Source organism: Chlorocebus sabaeus, chromosome 6 (genome assembly GCF_047675955.1).
Source record: "Chlorocebus sabaeus isolate Y175 chromosome 6, mChlSab1.0.hap1, whole genome shotgun sequence".
NCBI lineage: Eukaryota > Metazoa > Chordata > Mammalia > Primates > Cercopithecidae > Chlorocebus > Chlorocebus sabaeus.
The window spans coordinates 5,038,688-5,056,542 of NC_132909.1; the positions used below are offsets into that span (position 1 = coordinate 5,038,688).

At 40.3% G+C, this 17,855-nt stretch overlaps 1 protein-coding gene across 2 annotated transcripts in view; it reads left to right on the forward strand.

Annotated features, from left to right (window-relative positions):
* The first annotated feature begins 5,108 nt into the window (after positions 1-5,108).
* ZNF677 (zinc finger protein 677) overlaps positions 5,109-17,855 on the forward strand; it is a 35,688-nt gene continuing 22,941 nt past the window's right edge. The window contains exons 1-4 of one of the 2 annotated variants that reach the window (XM_007997876.3): positions 5,109-5,221; positions 6,853-6,926; positions 8,410-8,480; positions 16,762-16,915. In XM_007997876.3, coding sequence (XP_007996067.3) covers positions 8,466-8,480; positions 16,762-16,915 — 169 coding nt within the window. In that variant the 5' untranslated portion in view covers positions 5,109-5,221; positions 6,853-6,926; positions 8,410-8,465. Of the gene's footprint in view, positions 5,222-5,245; positions 5,830-6,852; positions 6,927-8,409; positions 8,481-16,761; positions 16,916-17,855 lie in introns of those variants that run through there. The other variant, XM_007997877.3, reaches the window with a different exon arrangement.

Genomic DNA, 17,855 nt, shown 5'->3' on the forward strand with positions numbered 1-17,855 from the left:
TCAAAGCATGTGTGGGAGGGAGGAAGGCAGAGCCTGAAATGTGGCTTTGTGATTCTGTGACCTCATCTCCCCACAGAACTGCAATTAGGATTTCACCTGTAGTGTCAATGCCAGTTTACACTTGGGAAGCTGAGAATTGTTCTGGAAAACTTTTTTAATGCCTAGAATCTATTAGAAGTTTCTAGTGAGCGTATCCAAAGAGACCATTGGAGTGTTTAGGAAAGACTGTTTTCCATTATTTCTTATTTAAAAAAAAAAAAGGCTATGAAAAGATTTTGTGACTGTTATATTCCTAATAAGAAAAAAACATTTTAATTAAGTTCTGAATTTATATATAAAATAAAATAGCAGGCCAGGTGCAGTGACTCACACCTGTCATCCCAGCACTTTGGGAGGATGAGGTGAGTGGATTGCTTGAGGCCAGGAGTTTGAGACCAGCTTTGGCAACACAGTGAAACCCCATCTCTACCAAAAATACAAAAAATAGTCAGTCTCATAACCTGGTCTCAAAATAAATAAGATAACCTGGTCTCAAAATAAATAAGTAAATAAATAGAACTAAATGTAAAAATAAATTCAAAAAATAAATAGTAACTTAAATATTCAGCATGCCTGAGAAAGTTTTATTTAGAATACAAGACATGCAAATAAGAGAATGTGGTTCAACATATTTAAAATTAAATAAGAAGACCATATTAACTGGGAAAATAGTTTTTTACCCTTGTAAATTATTTCTCATTAGCAAATAAACTTAGAAATCATACTCTATTAGAGTGTTAATTATTAGTGATTACACATCAGAATATAAGAACAAATAAATTATTAGTGGGTATATATTTATTGGTTAGATACTTGAAATGTATTTTTAATAAAATACTTCAATGAACCGCTGCATTTTCTTACATTTATGTTATTTTAACCCTGAGCATGCTATTTCCACAGGTGATTATGTAGTCTTCCTTAAGATGTCCATTGTTTTACCATAATGCTAATCTTCAGAAGAAAACTGAGGCCCCAAAGTCAAGTGTTCAGATGACTGCAGGGTGACCGACAGTGTGACCACCACCTCCTCAAAGGTGAGCTAGAACCACCCTGTTAAGTTGGTCCCAGCTTTGTTGACCATCAGAAACTGTAGGATAAGAGAAGACTGTAGGTTTTAAAAAATTATTTTCCTTTAAGTTCTGGGATACATGTGCAGAACGTGCAGGTTTGTTACATAGGAATACATGTGCCATGGTGGTTTGCTGCACCAATCACCCTTAAGCCCCGCATGTATTAGGTATTTGTCCTAATCCTCTTCTTCCCCTTTCCCCTCACCCACTGACAGGCCCCTGTGTGTGATGTTCTCCTCCCTGTGTCCATGTGTTCTCATTGTTCAACTCCTACTCATGAGTGAGAACATGTGGTGTTTGATTTTCTGTTCATGTGTTAATTTGCTTAGAATGATGCTTTCCAGCTTCAACCATGTTCCTGCGAGGGACATGAGCTCATATTGTATTTTACAGCTTTATAGTATTCCATGGTGTATAGGTACCACAAATTCTTTACCCAGTCTATCATTGATGGGCATTTGGGTTGGTTCCAAGTCTTTGCTATTGTAAATAGTGCTGCAACAAACATCCGTGTGCATGTGTCTTTATAGTAGAATGATTTATAACCCTTTGGGTGTATATCCAGTAATGGAATTGCTGGGTCAAGTGCTGTTTCTGGTTCTAGATCCTTGAGGAATCGCCACACTGTCTTCCACAGTGGTTGAACTAATTACACTCCCACCAACAGTGTAAAAGCGTTCCTGTTTCTCCACATCCTCGCCAGCATCTGTTGTTATAAGAAGATAATAATTTTAAGCCACTCAGTTTTGGGGTAATTTTTTATGCAGAAAGATATAACTAGTACAGCCTACGAGCCATCAATGCCACTTTTCAGAGACATCCAGATAACACACACACATTCAAAATTCGAGAAGTACGCTGATAGAATTGTACATTCTACCTAATATCTAAAAATGAAGCAATAGGGCCTGGGTACAGTGGCTCACACTTGTAATCCCAGGACTTTGGGAGGCCAAGGAGGGCAGATCACTTCAGGTCAGAAGTTCATGATCAGCCTGGCCAACATGGTGAAACCCTGTCTCTACCAAAAATACAAAAACTAGCCAGGCATTGTGGCACACACCTGTAATCCCAGCTACTCGAGAAGCTGAGGCAGGAGGATTGCTTGAACCCAGGAGGTGGATGTCGCAGTGAATTGAGATCGTGCCACTGCTGGGTGACAGAGCGAGACTCTGTCTCAAAAAATAAATAAATAAATAGAACAACATTGAAAGTCTAAAATGAGGAAACTATTAAAGTCTAGTACATTCATATTCTTTAAAATTAGAAAATATCCCCAGAAAGTACTTGTGATTAAGAAAATCAATTGGTGGGGTTTATGTAAAATATGAGTACAGAATTAACAGTGCGCTGTGACTACATGTACCATCCTATACCTTAAATACATATTAAATGGTCTGGAAAGATACAACTCGAACTAATGAAGGGATATGTTGATACAAAACTAGTATGAAACAAGGAATAATCAATGAGAACATATTACCATCCACAGTATTTACTTATTGTACAAAATTGTTCCCAGTATGAGTTATTAAGCAGAGTGAAAATTTAAAATTTTTCAAGTTTAGGAACACATTTCCTTAAACTTTTAACCCTGGCCATCTCAATTATTTACCAGAATGGAGGGGTCAGGAAAGGAAAACTTTCATTTTCTACTTCTGAATTTTATTTTCTTCACCCCCGAAATTGCAGCATTAGAACATTAAAATACACATCCAGAAATAAATTCCATTTCACCATGAAAAAAAAGTGACATAATCTTGGGGCATGTGCATTTTGAAGCTCTCAGCAGAAAATCAAAGGACAAATGTCTTTCCCATATTCCTACACTGGGAGCCATGATGTCCTCAAACCTCCCTCCTGACAGCCTTACATGTGGCTATGTCCCCGTCCAGGGGAATGAGACTCTCCAACCTACAGTTTATATATTCCACCACCAAGAACTGTGCCCATACACTTTAAAAACATTTCTTAAGGCCGGGCGCAGTGGCTCACGCCTGTAATCCCAGAACTTTGGGAGGCCGAGGCGGGTGGATCATGAGGTCGGGAGTTTGAGACCAGCCTGACCAATATGGTGAAACCCCGTCTCTACTAAAAATACAAAGTTAGCCGGGTGTGGGGGCACATGCCTGTAATCCTAGCTACTCAGGATGCTAAGGCAAGGGAATCCCTTGAATCCAGGAGGGAAAGGTTGCGGTGAGTCGAGATGGTGCCACTGCACTCCAGCCTGGCAACAGAGCGGGCCTCTGTCTCAAAAAAAAACACCACAAAACAACAACAACAAAAAATTAGCTGGGCGTGGTGGCGCGCACCTATAATCCCAACTATTTGGGAGGCTGAGGCAGGAGAATCGCTTGAACCCAATAGGCGGAGGTTGCAGTAGGTGGAGGCTGCAGTGACCAAGATCGCACCACTGCACTACAGCCTGGCGACAGAGTGAGACTCCATCTCAAAAAATAAATAAATAAATAAATAAATAAATAAATAAATAAATACATATATGTATTTTATATGTAAAATAAACAGAATTTTTATATGTGTATGTTTATATGTAAATAACATCTATATGTATTTTTATGCTAAAATGCACTCTCATTTTTTCACCCTTCACCTATTATCAGATGTAATTCCCAGTTACGAAAACAGAGACTCAAAGAAGCAGTGGATAGGCCTTGGTTTACTCGGATACCACCATATGGGCTCCTCTTCTCTTGAGGAGCCTCCAGTCAGCGAGTTTCCTCTCCGGGCCCAGGAGAAATCAATTCAGTTGTCCAGGAGCACTGCCAAACACATATTATGTTAAAAATACTCTTCCGAATAACTGAGAATAAAGACTTTACAAACTAAAGGCCAGGAGCAGTGGCTCACGCCTATAACCCCAGCACTTCGTGAGGCCCAGGTGGGCGGATCACATGAGCTCAGGAGTCCCAGATCAACCTGGCTAACACGATGAAACCCCGTCTCTACTAAAAATGCAAAAATTAGCCAGGCATGGTGGCATACGCCTGCAGTCCCAGATACTCGGGAGGCTGAGGCAGGAAAATCGCTTGACCCAGGAGGCGCAGGTTGTCGTGAGCCGAGATCGCGCCATCACAATCCAGCCTGGGAAACAGAGAGAGACTCCATCTCAAAATAATAACAAAAATAATAATAACTATATTATATTAGTAATTAATAACTTAGGCAAAACACGATACCAACTCCAATAAATCCAGTACTTGGATTTGTAATTTATCTCAAGAAGCGTGCATTAGAATAATAAACTAAAGAAAGGAAAATAAATTTATATCGATACAAGCAGAAATTTTTGTTCTTTTAAAGCCAAGCCTCAGCCTTCCACCCCCATAGCCCAGGGTCTGACCCCATAAATTCTCTGGAACTCAGCCCACGATGCATCTTTGCCTCCTGGGTGACTGGGGAACAGAAACAAAAATTATGTTCCAGTGAAAGTCAATATAAAATTTTACAGTCCGCACAGGCACAAAAATGCATCTCATTCTAGTTTCCATCACCTACGCAGACAACTCCAGCTTTCGCTTAATTAAATAAAAATTCTAATCGTCCAGATCTCAGAAGTTCCTGGATCCAAGCGCCCACCTGTACCGTCGCCCTCTCCCATCCACCAGGTCCCAGCGCTCCTCCCGCCTCATCGCAGGACGCGCCTCCATCGCTCGCAAAAACGTTTTCAAGCAAACCTTTTCCAACTTAAGCTCCGATTCCAATATAAGGGACCTACGGGTCTCTAATTTTTTGCTTAGCTAGGCTTCAAAGGACACCAAAGAGATTCAAGGGAATCCAAAAGTGAAGAATCGAGTACTGCTGGACGACAAACCGACCCAAAAAATTAGCTGGGACGCGCGGAGGGGAGGTCCTGTAGTCCAACTCCTAGGCCCCGCCCCCTCCCCGCCCCGCCATTGTCCCCGCCCACCGCCATTATCCCCGCCCATCCCGTCTTTGTCCCCGCCCATCCCCGCCATTTGCCCGCCCATCCCCACATTGGTCGGCGCCCTGCCCCTGCCCTTGCCCCTTGCGCCTCCCCAGTGCACTCGCGTACGCGCAGGTTCCTGCCGACCCGGAAGCGGATCTCGCGGGGCTTCTGGCACTCTCGGGTGAGTCAGTCTTCGTCTTTCGGGTTCAAGCCTGCGCCTCGCAGGCCCCAGGTTCCCACGTTCCACTGTCGGGTTTTGGGGTCGCCCTATAGGTTAAAACCCCGAACCTGCTCATTCCTCTCGCAGCGTGGCCCCTAGACGTTTCCAGTCTCGTAGCTCCGAGAGGGTCTGGAGGTCTGCGTCCATTTCGAATTAAAATCGTTCTGAAGTGGGTACTGGCCCCTACTTTTTTGCCTTCGGTCAGTGTGGCCACCGACCGCCCACCGCGTCGTTTCTCTGCTTAAAACTCTCCTCTGACTCCCTCTTCGCTCCCCCTGGTAAAGCCCTCATTCGGGGCGGATACACACCCTTCGCCCTCGTCCAGGGAGAACAGAGGGGAAGCAGAAATGGAGGAGAAAGAGGGAGAAATGCGCGAAATTAGAGAGCAATCAGAAAGAATAGCCGGGACTGAAAAAAAGGATGCTACCAAGATGAGGCCAAACACTGTCAGAGAAGGAGGGGAAGGGAAGCAAAATGAGTAGAAATGGACAGGGAAACCCCGAAATGGGAGAAAGAAAAGGAAAGAAACAGTAGGTGGGAGAGAGAGATTGACGGGGACCCAAATCCAAGTGAGTTTGGAGTTGATTTAATATGGAACATTAAGTTGTGAAGTACTGATGCATGGCTCTGTAATTAATTTAAAATTTGTTTCACTGTTTATGCAGAAGAGAATGAACATTGCAAAACTAGGGTGTGAGTTTTCTGCGTTTTCTAATTATTACATCTGAAGTGACCCTTATTCAGCCAGAGGGTTAACTGACTTAGCTCAGTTGATTCCAGCTTACCCTCTTCCCTTTCTCTGATCTTGAGGAGAGTCAAGAAATGGGAAGAAACTGTGACACTATATGCTGCTTTAAAAACAAGACATTAACAATATTATTCCCTCCTTTTTTGTGTGTGGCTTGTGTCATTTTCTAAATTTGATGTATATACAACTTGTCTTAAATGTAATTCCAGAGTTTATTGGATTTAAAAAAATTTTTTCAAATTATTTTCTCTTAAATGTATTGTTCAGCTTATGAGTTTTAAATGCTTTGTTTTTCTTTTCTTTTCTTTTTTTTTGAGATGGAGTGTCACTTTGTCGCCCAGGCTGGAGTGCAGTGGCTCGATCTCGGCTCACTGCAACCTCCACCTGCAGGGTTCAAGCGATTCTCCTGCCTCAGCCTCCCGAGTGGCTGGGATTACAGGCACGCGCCACCATGCCTGGCGAATTTTTTGTATTTTTAGTAGAGACGGGATTGTCACCTTGTTAGCCAGGCTGGTCTCGAACTCCTGACCTCGGGTCATCTGTCTCCTCCTCCTAAAGCACTGGGGTTACAGGCGTGAGCCATCACGCCTGGCCTAAATGCTTTCTACTTTTTATCATATATTGGAACTATTCTTTTATGTCTAGTACCTGATTTCACAGTGTTTCACTCGAAGGGTGTTGATAATCTTTTAGCCCTTAAAATCTGATTTAACCAGTTAGTTTAATACAGTTGACCTTGAACAACACCAGTTTGAGCTGTGCAGGTCCAACTATACAGGGGATTTTCTTCTACCCCTGTCACTCCTGAGACAGCAAAATGAACCCCTTCTCTTCTCCACTGCAGCCCACACAATATGACCTCAGGGAGGATGCTAGGAAGATGAAGAACTGTGATGATCCACTTCCTCTTAGTGAATGGTAAATATATTTTCCCTTCTTTATGATTTTCTTATTAACAGTATCATTTCTCTAGCTTACTTTATTGTAAGAATACAGTATATAATACATGTAACATACAAAATATGTGTTTATCAACGGTTTATGTTTTCAGTAAGACTTCTGGTCAACAATGGGCTATCAGTAGTTAAGTTTTTGGGGAATTGAAAGTTGTACCTGGGTTTTTGACTGGGGGCGGGGGGCGGTTAGTGCCCCTATCACTGGTGTTGGTCAAGGCTCAGCTCTATTCAGTTTCTTTACTCCCTTATGTCGTTTAAAAGCCTCCCACTAAGTAGATGTTTCCCCAGGTCCCCTTTGTCCTTTCTCTGCAAGATGTTGAAGAATGGCCTGTATTGGTGTGGAATTTTGTTCCAACAGGGCCCATCTGTTCATAATGAAAAGATAACTCAGCACTAATCTCCACAGCTGACCCCTTTTCATGCTTTCCAAGAGTAATAGCTATTTGTAATTTCATATTTTTGAATATTTTTCTGGAAAAGAGGAATTAAATCCTTGGGATTGATTAAACCCATGAAATACAAGCTTCAACTCAGGAATGTGAATGGTAATCTGGAAATAAGGATAAACCTTTCCTACTGTCCTATTCAGGCCACCATTTCAGAATTCATTTACAACTGAGTTCTGCTCACTCAACTCAGACCTTTTCCAGGTAACTTGGTGAAATGTCTCCTCTCTCTGAGGCTCAGTGTGCCCACCGGTACCAGAAATTCTGAATCTGAGCCGATGGAACCCCGAAAATGATGTTCAGGATTGAGCATGTGTCTGCATTTGGCAATTTTTTGAGAGAGGGTGCCCAGTTACAGTTAGTCTTAAATGACTCTCAGACCTCCAAAAATGACGGAAATTACTAGGAAAGGGGTGGGGGCGTAGGCTTAGAGATAGAGCTGCTTCTCTCAGCTTTTTATTCTTTCTCACTATCTCTGCATCAGGAGTAAGTCTTAAGTTTTATTATGTCATCTCCTGGCATTAAATCCTTTTATGCTTTCCCTCTGCCTGTGGGACAAATATCTAAACTACGTAGTATGGCTACAGCAGGGATTTCTGGAGCTATGGTGGCTCTTCACCTGTTCCAATTTTAGGCTTTTATTATCCTGCATTGACTGACGGTCTTTGGATGCTGGCTACCCAGGGAGAGGCTGTGAACTTGGACACAGCAGTTTTTCTTGGCTGAGCGTCAGGTGGACAGAGGACAATGCAATTGATGCAGAATGTTGGGTTTCAGCAAGAAGGGAGAACTTTTTGAAGACATAGGTGGAATAACTCACTTCTTAGTCTCTGTTTAGGAGTTTATTTTTTCATGAGTTTATTTTCACTCTTGTTGCAGTTGGAAGCTAAGGACCATCTTATTTCTATATCAAGCCTCTTCCTGTGTGTGTGTGTGTGTGGGGTAAAGGAAGGGCCTGTATTGATTTTAAGCATTAAACAACATATTTTTGACATACAGACTGATCTTACCTGAGAAAGAAACTCAGAGGAAGAGGAAAGAAAGAAGAGGAGGGAATGGCTCTTTCTCAGGTAAAAGTTATATTCTTGGTTGATTGTTTTGTCCTCTCCTTCCTGAAATGCCATATTTTGGACTTGCTAATTTTATCTGACTCTGAAGTGTCCTGACTAACATGTATATTCACACCCAGGGCTTTCCGTCAATTCCATCTCCACCTAGATTCCATCTCACTGTGACCCAGTAACATGGAACTTTGGAAAAGGCTCCATTTAGGTGATTGTTCTGGGAAGGGTTTGATGCCTAGTCATGGATTGGATATGAGGGGCAGGCTCCATGGTGTCAGTGAGGTTGGGTGGTAGTGACTGGAGACTTCATTTGGATGCCCTTTCAGCTCTTTATAAACCAGGATTAAAGAAGCTGCATATGTAAGTGATACATTAATGTGCACAAATACCTGGAAAACGTTGGAAAAGAAGACTGATGGGGGAAACTTGCTTAGCTTGAGTTTATAATACATTTGTAGCTAAACAATTGAGTCTGTGTTTCTGGCTGTAAAATATTAATTTGGAATAGAATGGGAAGTTCAGAAGTAGACATTGGGGATGGAGAAGGTAGTCTTTTTTCATAATTGGTTTTAAAATATTAAATCAACATAATTGTCTTAACAGCAGGAGGTTCTTTAAATTCTTCACAGTGTATCCATCTCATGAAGACTCTACTGTTCATTTAGGAATTCTCATGCAGTGGGTGTTTAGATAAAAATGTCTATAATTTATTATTTTTCTTAATTTAACTTTTAAGTCCAGGGGTAGGTTTGTTACATAGCTAAACTTGTGTCATGGGGGTTTGTTGTACAGATTATTTCATCATCCAGATATTAAACCTAGTACCCATTAGTTACTTTTCCTGATCCTCTCCCTCCCGCCAGCCTCCACCCGTGATAGACCTCAGTGTGTGTTGTTTCCGTCTATGTGTCCATGTGTTCTCATCATTTAGCTCCCTCTTGTGAGAACATGCACCATTTGGTTTTCTGTTCCTATGTTAGTTTGCTAAAGATAATGGGCTCCAGCTCTATCCATGTTCCTGCAGAGGACATCATCTCTTTTTTTTTTTTATGGCTACATAGTATACACCACGGGGTGTATGTGTGTGTGTACCACATTTTCTTTATTCAGTCCACCATTGGTGGGCATTTAGGTTGATTCCATGTCTTCACTATTGTGAATAGTGCTACAGTGAACATGTGCACGTATGTGTATGTTCGTGCATGCATGATGGGATTGCTGGGTCGAATGGTAGTTCTGTTTTTAGATCTTTGAGGAATCACCACACCGTCTTCCAGGATGGTTGAGCTAATTTATACGCCCACCAACAGTGTGTAAGTGTTCCTTTTTCTGCACAACCTCACCAGCATCTGTTATTTTTTTGACTCTTTAGTAATAACCAAAAGGGGCCAGGTGCAGTGGCTCACACCTGTAATCCCAGCACTTTGGGAGGCTGAGGCAGGTGGATCACCTGAGGTCAGGAGTTCAAGACCAGCCTGACCAACATGGTGAAACCCTGTCTCTACTAAAAATACAGAATTAGCTGGGCATAGTGGCACATGCCTGTCATCCCAGCTACTCGAGAGGCTGTGGCTGGAGAATCACTTGAACCCGGGAGGTGGCGGTTGCAGTGAGCCAAGATCGTGCCATTGCACTTTAGCCTAGGCAACAAGAGCAAAACTCCGTTTCAAAAAGATAATAATAATAATTAAAAAATAATAGCCAGCTGGGCACGATAGCTCACGCCTGTAATCCCAGCACTTTCGGAGGCCAAGGCAAGTGGATCACGAGGTCAGGAGATCAAGACCATCCTAGCTAACATGGTGAAACGCCATCTCTACTAAAAATACAAAAAAATTAGTGGGGCATGGTGGCAGGCGCCTGTAGTCCCAGCTACTCGGGAGGCTGAAGCAGGAGAATGGCGTGAACCAGGGAGGCAGAAGTTGCAGTGAGCCGAGATTGTGCCACTGCACTCCAGCCTGGGTGACAGAGCGAGCCTCCATCTCAAAATAATAATAATAATAATAATAATAATAATAATAATAATAGCCAAAAGATGGCTATAATGTAGCTAAGACCTATGAGCAGAACTTCCTGTCATCAGAGAGGCAGGAGCCAAATTCTGATTATACTACTTGTTAAATACTACATTTCTTTTGTAGGAAGCATCACATGATATATATATATTTTATGATAAAATGTCACACAGTGATGCTTAGGGACTAAGGAGTTCCAGTCCACCATCACTCACTGTCTCCATCAGGAACTACTGTTCATTCTCTTCAATGGAAGAAAAATCATAAAAATCATAACTTAATTTTAGAAAATGTTTAGTGAATATTTTGTTGTGATATTCTGTTTTGCAAATTTGTATATTTGTATACTGTATGTCTTCATTTCGTTTTTAGGCTGGTAAACAGAGATAACTTGAGTTTTTGCTTTCTCATTGGAGCATTCTCTTACTGAAGACACATACAGTTTTTCTCTGTTATAAAGAATCCGCATTGGCTGCTTGGGAGCAGGCCAACTGTACTACAGCTGTGTGAGGATTCCTCCAGGTTGGGCAATTTGAAGCATGATTACTGGCTTAATAATGATGTTTCTGAGGAAGTTCAGACACTGCACTTACTAAAAACTACTTTAAATCAACTATCTTAACCATGCTCAGACAGCTGAAGTAAATGGTGGACAAAGAACTAAAGGAAAGTAGGACAACAGTGTTTCAATGAGTATCAGTAAAGACATAGAAATTATTAAAAAGAAGTGAAATAGAAGTTTTGCAGCTGAAAAGTATAATATGAAAATTTCAGCTATAAAGTTTCAAGAGTAGATTGACAGAATACAGAATTAGCTAACTTAAACTTTAGGTTAATTGAAATTATTTAATCTGAGCAGAAGAAAGTGAAGAAAAATAAAATGTAAGAAAGCTTTGGGACACCATGAAGCATAGGCATGTATGCTTAATAAAAATTTTTGAAGAAAAAGAGAAAGCAAAAGGCAGAAAGAATATTTGAAGAAATAAGAACTGAAACCTCCAAAATATATAAAGAGCATGAATCTGTATACCTAGGAAACTCAGTGAACTTTAATTGTGATAAACTTATAGAGATCCAGAGCAATACACATAATCGAACTGTGGAAGGAAAAAGAATCATGGTAGTAGCAACACAGAAATGATTTGTCGTGTACAGTGATCCTCAAAAAGATTAACAGCCAGATTCTCATCAGAAACTGTGGAGGCTAGAAATTAGTGGAATGACATATTCAAAGTTTGAAAGGAAGAACTATCCAGCAGGAATTCAATATCAGGCAAATTATCCTTCAGAATTGACAGTGAAATTGAGATCCCCAGATAAACAAGAGCTGAGGGAGTTTGCATTAGTGGACTTACCTGCATGAAATCTTAAAGTCTTTTAGGTTGAAATAAAAGGACACCAGCAGTACCTTAATGCCGTAAGAACAAATTAATACAGGTAAAATACCTACATAGGTATAAATATAAAAGCCAATATTACTGGTTTTTTAAAAACTTTTTAAATATGATTTAAAAGGCATGTATAAAACAATAATTGTAAATCTGTTACTGGCTATAAAATGCATAGAGAAGTGATTTTTGACGGTATGAAAAGAACCAGCCAGAGCTATATAGAAACAGAAGTTGTTATGCAATTGAAGCTAACTTAGCATCAATTGGAACTTAATTATTACCAGCTTCTGATGTAAATTTTAATCCCCAGGGCAACCATTAAGAAAATAGCAAAAATGTAAAGAAGGGAACCGAAATGATACACACACACAAACTTATACACACAAAGAAGGAAGTAAGGGAATAATTACAAAACAAAAAAGATAGGCATATAAAAAATAAGTAGCAAAATGGTAAAAGTAGTTCTTTTATCACTAGTTACTTTTATCTGACTCTGAAGTGGATTAAATTCTCCATTAAAAGGCACTTACTGGAGGAATAATTTTTTAAAACTATGATTTCACTATATGATGTTTATAAAAGACTTCCTTTAGAGCTAAAGACACAAATAGGCTGGAAAGTATAATAAAAGGATGTGAAAAGGTATTTCATGCAAATATTAAACCTAGCTGGATAGCTATACAGATAGCAGACCAAATAAACTTTAAGTCAAAAATTGATAGGCAGGGCGCGGTGGCTCAAGCCTGTAATCCAAGCACTTTGGGAGGCCGAGGTGGGCGGATCACGAGGTCAGGAGATCAAGACCATCCTGGCTACCCCAGTGCAACCCTATCTCTACTAAAAAACACAAAAAACTAGCCGGTCGAGGTGGCAGGCGCCTGTAGTCCCAGCTGCTCGGGAGGCTGAGGCAGGAGAATGGCGTGAACCCGGGAGGCAGAGCTTGCAGTGAGCTGAGATCCGGCCACTGCACTCCAGCCTGGGCGACAGAGCAAGACTCTGTCTCAAAAAAAAAAAAAAAAAAAAAAAAAAAAATTGATATCAGAGATGTTGAAGGACAGTAAATATTGGGGTTAATCCATCAAGAACATGTAACCGCTATAAAAAATACGGATCAAATATCAAAGCCCCAAATATTTTGGAGCAAAAATTACAAGGAGATACAGTCCTACTATAATAGTTAAAGAATTCAATGCTCTCTTTTTAATAATGGATAGAACAACCATACAGAAGATCAGTAAGGAAATAAAGGGCTTGAACAACACTTTAAACCAAGATTATCTAACCCATGGAACATGGACTGCATGTGGCTCAGGATGGCTTTGAATGTGACACAACACAAATTTGTAAACTTTATTAAAACATGAGATTTTTTTGTATGTGTTTTCTTTTTTTTTTAAAGCTCATCAGCTGTCATTATTGTCAGTGTATTTTATGTGTGGCCCAAGACAATTCTTCTTCCAGTGTGGCCCAGGGAAGCCAAAAGATTGGACACCACTGCTGTAAACTACACCGAACAAGCATGGAAAGAAAACTGCACTCAGTAAAAACAGAATCTGTACTCTTCTCAAATGTACATAGAATATTCTCCAGGATAGACCACATGTCAGGCCACAGAACAAGTCTCCGTACAAAGCTAGAACTCATAAAACTGTGTTCTCACACCACAATCGAGTGAAATTGGAAATCAATAAAAGGAAAACTGAAAAATTCAGTTTTAAATGAATTTTAGCTTCCTTATTAAGGTATGATTGATATAAAAAAACTATACATATGTAATGTATACAATTTAATGAGTTTAGAGATAAGTATACACCTCTGACACCACCACTGCAATCTGTCATAAACATATCCAATGCCTCAAAAAGTTTTTTTCTGCCGTCTTTATTATTTCATATTTTTATAATACAACCTAAGAACTACTGTCTTAACAAATTTTTAAGTATACAATACAGAATTAACTATAAGCACTATGTTGTTCAGTAGATCTCTAGGACTTTTTCATCTTGCATAACTGATATGAATTACTACCTCACCATTTCCCCACTCTGCACCTAGCAACCACCATTCTATTCTCTGTTTCTATGAGTTTTATTGTTTTCAGTTCCTCATGTAAGTGGAATCATGTATTTGTTCTCCATGTGGCCTATTTCATTTATATAATATACTCCAGTTTCATTCAGGTAGTCTATAGCAAATAGCAGAATTTCCTTCTATTTTAAGGCTGAGTAATATTCGTGTGTGTGTGTGTGCGCCACATTTTCTTTATCCAGTCATTCCTTGATGGACATTTAGACATGACTTGGCTATTAAGAATAAAGCTGCAATAAATATGGAAGTCCCTATCTCTCTTCAAGATCATGATTTTAATTCTTTTGGATATATATCCAGTAGTGGAATTACTAGATTATGGTCGTTTTACTTTTACTTTTATTTTTATTTTTATTTTTTCCTGAGATGGAGTCTTCCTCTGTTGCCCAGGCTGGAATGCAGTGGCATGACCTCAGCTCACTGCAACCTCTGCCTCCTGGTTTCAAGCAATTTTCCTGCCTCAGCCTCCTGAGTAGCTGGGAGTACAGGCGCCCACCACCACACCCAGCTAAATTTTATGTTTTTAGTAGAGATGGGGTTTCACCATGTTGGCCAGGCTGGTCTTGAACTTCTGATCTCGTGATCCGCCCACCTCGGCCTCCCAAAATGCTGGGATTACAGGTGTGAGCTGGTGGCCTATTTTTAGTTTTTGAGGAACCTCCATACTGTTTCCATAGTGGCTGCACTAATTCATATTCTGACCAACATTGTACAACAGTTCCCTTTTCTCCACATCCTGGACATTGCTTGTCGATTTTTTTTTTCTTTAATGGTCATCCTGATATATGTGAGATCATATTATGTTGTTGATTTGCATTTTCCTGGTGATTAGTGATATTGAGCACCTTTTCATGTACCTAATGGCCATTTTTATGTTCTCTTTGGAAAAAATGTCTGTTCAGCTCTTTTGCCCATTTTTTATTGGGTAATTAGTTTTTTTGGCTCTTGAATTGTAGGAGTTCCTTACATTTTTTGGATATTAACCCCTTCTCAGATACATAGTTTGCAAATATTTTCCCATTCCATAAGTTGCCTTTTCGTTTTGTTGGTTGTTTCTTTTGGTGTGCACAAGTGTTTTGGTTTGATGTAGTCCCACTGGTCTATTTTTGCTTTTCTTGCCTGCACTTTTGGTGTGATACCCAGGAAATCGTTGGCAAGATAATGTCAAGAACATTTTCCCCTATGTTTTCTTCTAGGAGTTTTACAATTTCAGGTAAAACTGAGTAAATTTACCTTGAGTCTTTAGTCAATTTTGAGTTTATTTTTATTTATGGCATAAGATAAGCATCCAGTTTCATTCTTTTGCATTTGGATGTACAGATTTCCTAGCACTATTTACTGAAGAGAGCGTCTTTTCTCCATTATGTATTCTTGACACACTTGTCAAAGATCAGTTGATTGTATATGTGTGAGTTTATTGCTGGGCTTTGTATTCTAGTCCTTTTGTTTTGTGTCTATTTCATGCCAGTACCATACTGTTTTGATTACCATACCTTTGTAATACACTTTGAAATCAGGAAGTGTGATACTGCCAGCTTTGATATTCTCGCTCAAAATTGCTTTGGCTCTTTTGGGTCTTTATAGTTCTATATGATTTTTTTTTTTTTTTTTTGAGATGGAGTCTCGCTGTGTGGCCCAGGCTAGAGTGCAGTGGCGCGATCTTGGCTCACTGCAAGCTCCGCCTCCCAGGTTCATGCCATTCTCCTGCCTCAGCCTCCCGAGTAGCTGGGACTACAGGCGCCCACCACCACGCCTGGCTAATTTTTTGTATTTTTAATAGAGACGGGGTTTCACCGTGTTTTGCCAGGATGGTCTCGATCTCCTGACCTCGTGATCTGCCCGCCTTGGCCTCCCAAAGTGCTTGGATTACAGGCGTGAGCCACCGCACCTGGCCATAGTTCTATATGAATTTTAGGATTATTTCTTATATTTTTGTAAAAAGTGCCGCTGTGATTTTGATAGAGATTGCATTGACTCTGTAGATTGCTTTGAATAATACGGACATTTTCATAGTATTAATTTCCTAAGTTCTTGAACATAGAATATCTTTCCATTTATTTGTTTTGTCTGCTTTAATTTCCTTCATTAGTATTTTATAGTTTGCAGCATGCAAGTCATTTACCTGTTTGGTTAAGCTTATCTTATGTTAAAGTCACATGGGGAGTGACTGCTTAATGGGTACGGCATTTCTTTTGGAGATGATAAAAATGTTTTTGAACTAGACAGAGGTGGTGGTGTATAACTTTGTGAATGTACTAAATGCCACTGAATTATACTTTAAAATGGCTAATTTATTTGTTTTATTTTGAGGTGAAGTCTTGCTCTGTCACCCAGACTGGGGTGCAGTGGCATGATCACTGCTTACTGTAGTCTCCACCTCCCAGGCACAGGTGATCCTCCCACCTCAGCCTCCTGAGTAATGGGGACCACAGGCCCATGCCACTGTGCCCAGCTAATTTTTAAAAAATTTTTGGTAGAGATGGAGTCTCACTTTGTTGCCCAGACTGGTCTCAAACTCCTGAGCTCAAGAGGTCCTCCTGCCTCAGCCTCTCAAAGTGCTGAAATTACAGGTGTGAGCCACTGCACCCAGCCTAAAATAGCTAATTTTATGTTACGTGAATTTCATCTCAGTTTAAAAAAATAAAATCAGGGATATATAAGTTGCTTACATTAACTCACATAAATCAGTCACATCACTCTGGCCAAGTGAATATTTACACGTCTTTTCTGTCATTTTGTGTGAAAATAAGAAATTCTCCTGTGTCCACTTGGTGAAGTGTGTTTTTATTTCAGGGACTGTTTACATTCAAGGATGTGGCCATAGAATTCTCTCAAGAGGAGTGGGAGTGCCTGGACCCTGCCCAGAGGGCCTTGTACAGGGATGTGATGTTGGAGAACTACAGGAACCTGCTCTCTCTGGATGAGGATAACGTCCTTCCAGAATACGGTAACCACCCTTGTACATCTTTACATTTCTCCTTGTGAGTCTCTTGGGAGCCCCCAATATGCTTGTCTGAATCCGATCCCTGTTCTGAAAGGGGAGATTGAAACTTTTTGATTCAGAGTGGAAATGCTTCATAATGTGACATATAGACTTTAAACTTCCCCTTTCGTCAGAAGTTCTGCACATAACCAGGTTTGACGAGTGGTGGTTCCAGAACATCAGTACTTACAAAACCTTATGGAAAACACTTTAGAGTATCTGGTATCACGGGTTTATCCCCGTGCCTTTGAGTCAGTAGTTTTTTCAGAGTCTGCATATTTAAAATAATCCCTAAGCATTCAGAAGAAGGCAGTTAGTTGACTGATTTATTAAATCGTTTTGGGAAATAGTTTTCCAGACCCATCTGTAATATCCTCTCTTCATAGCTGAACAAAGGGCTGGGAATGTATCCAGGAAAAGCACAACACACCATGTTCCTTTTTTCTTTATAAGTTGAAATCTTTCCTGAGCTGAATATTATCTTCATTTTTGGAGCATAGGAAAGAGTCCTAGACTATGGAGAGTGAAGTGAAAATAGTGGAAAAATCAGGTAGGTTGGAATGTGAGCACAAATAAGCACTCGGATGGCCACAGAGTAAGCTACTCCATTGAATATTGTTTGGGAAACTCTGCAAATGGGAAAGATCAGTGGGAATACAAAAGTTTATTTCTTATGAGCTCTCAAATTAAAGTCCACACCCCCTCCCACTGTCCCCCAACACAGTTATTCAAATGTGTAAAATGTTGAACTCCCACTCTCCCATGATGCCCCAACTCATGCAGACACAAAAGCAAAGGTACTATCATGACCTGCAATACTCTGTTTGGCCCCTCTGATCATTTTGGTGTTTTGGTTTTGAGAGGGACCGAGATGGCTATTTTTAAGGACTGTCTTTTTGTGTAT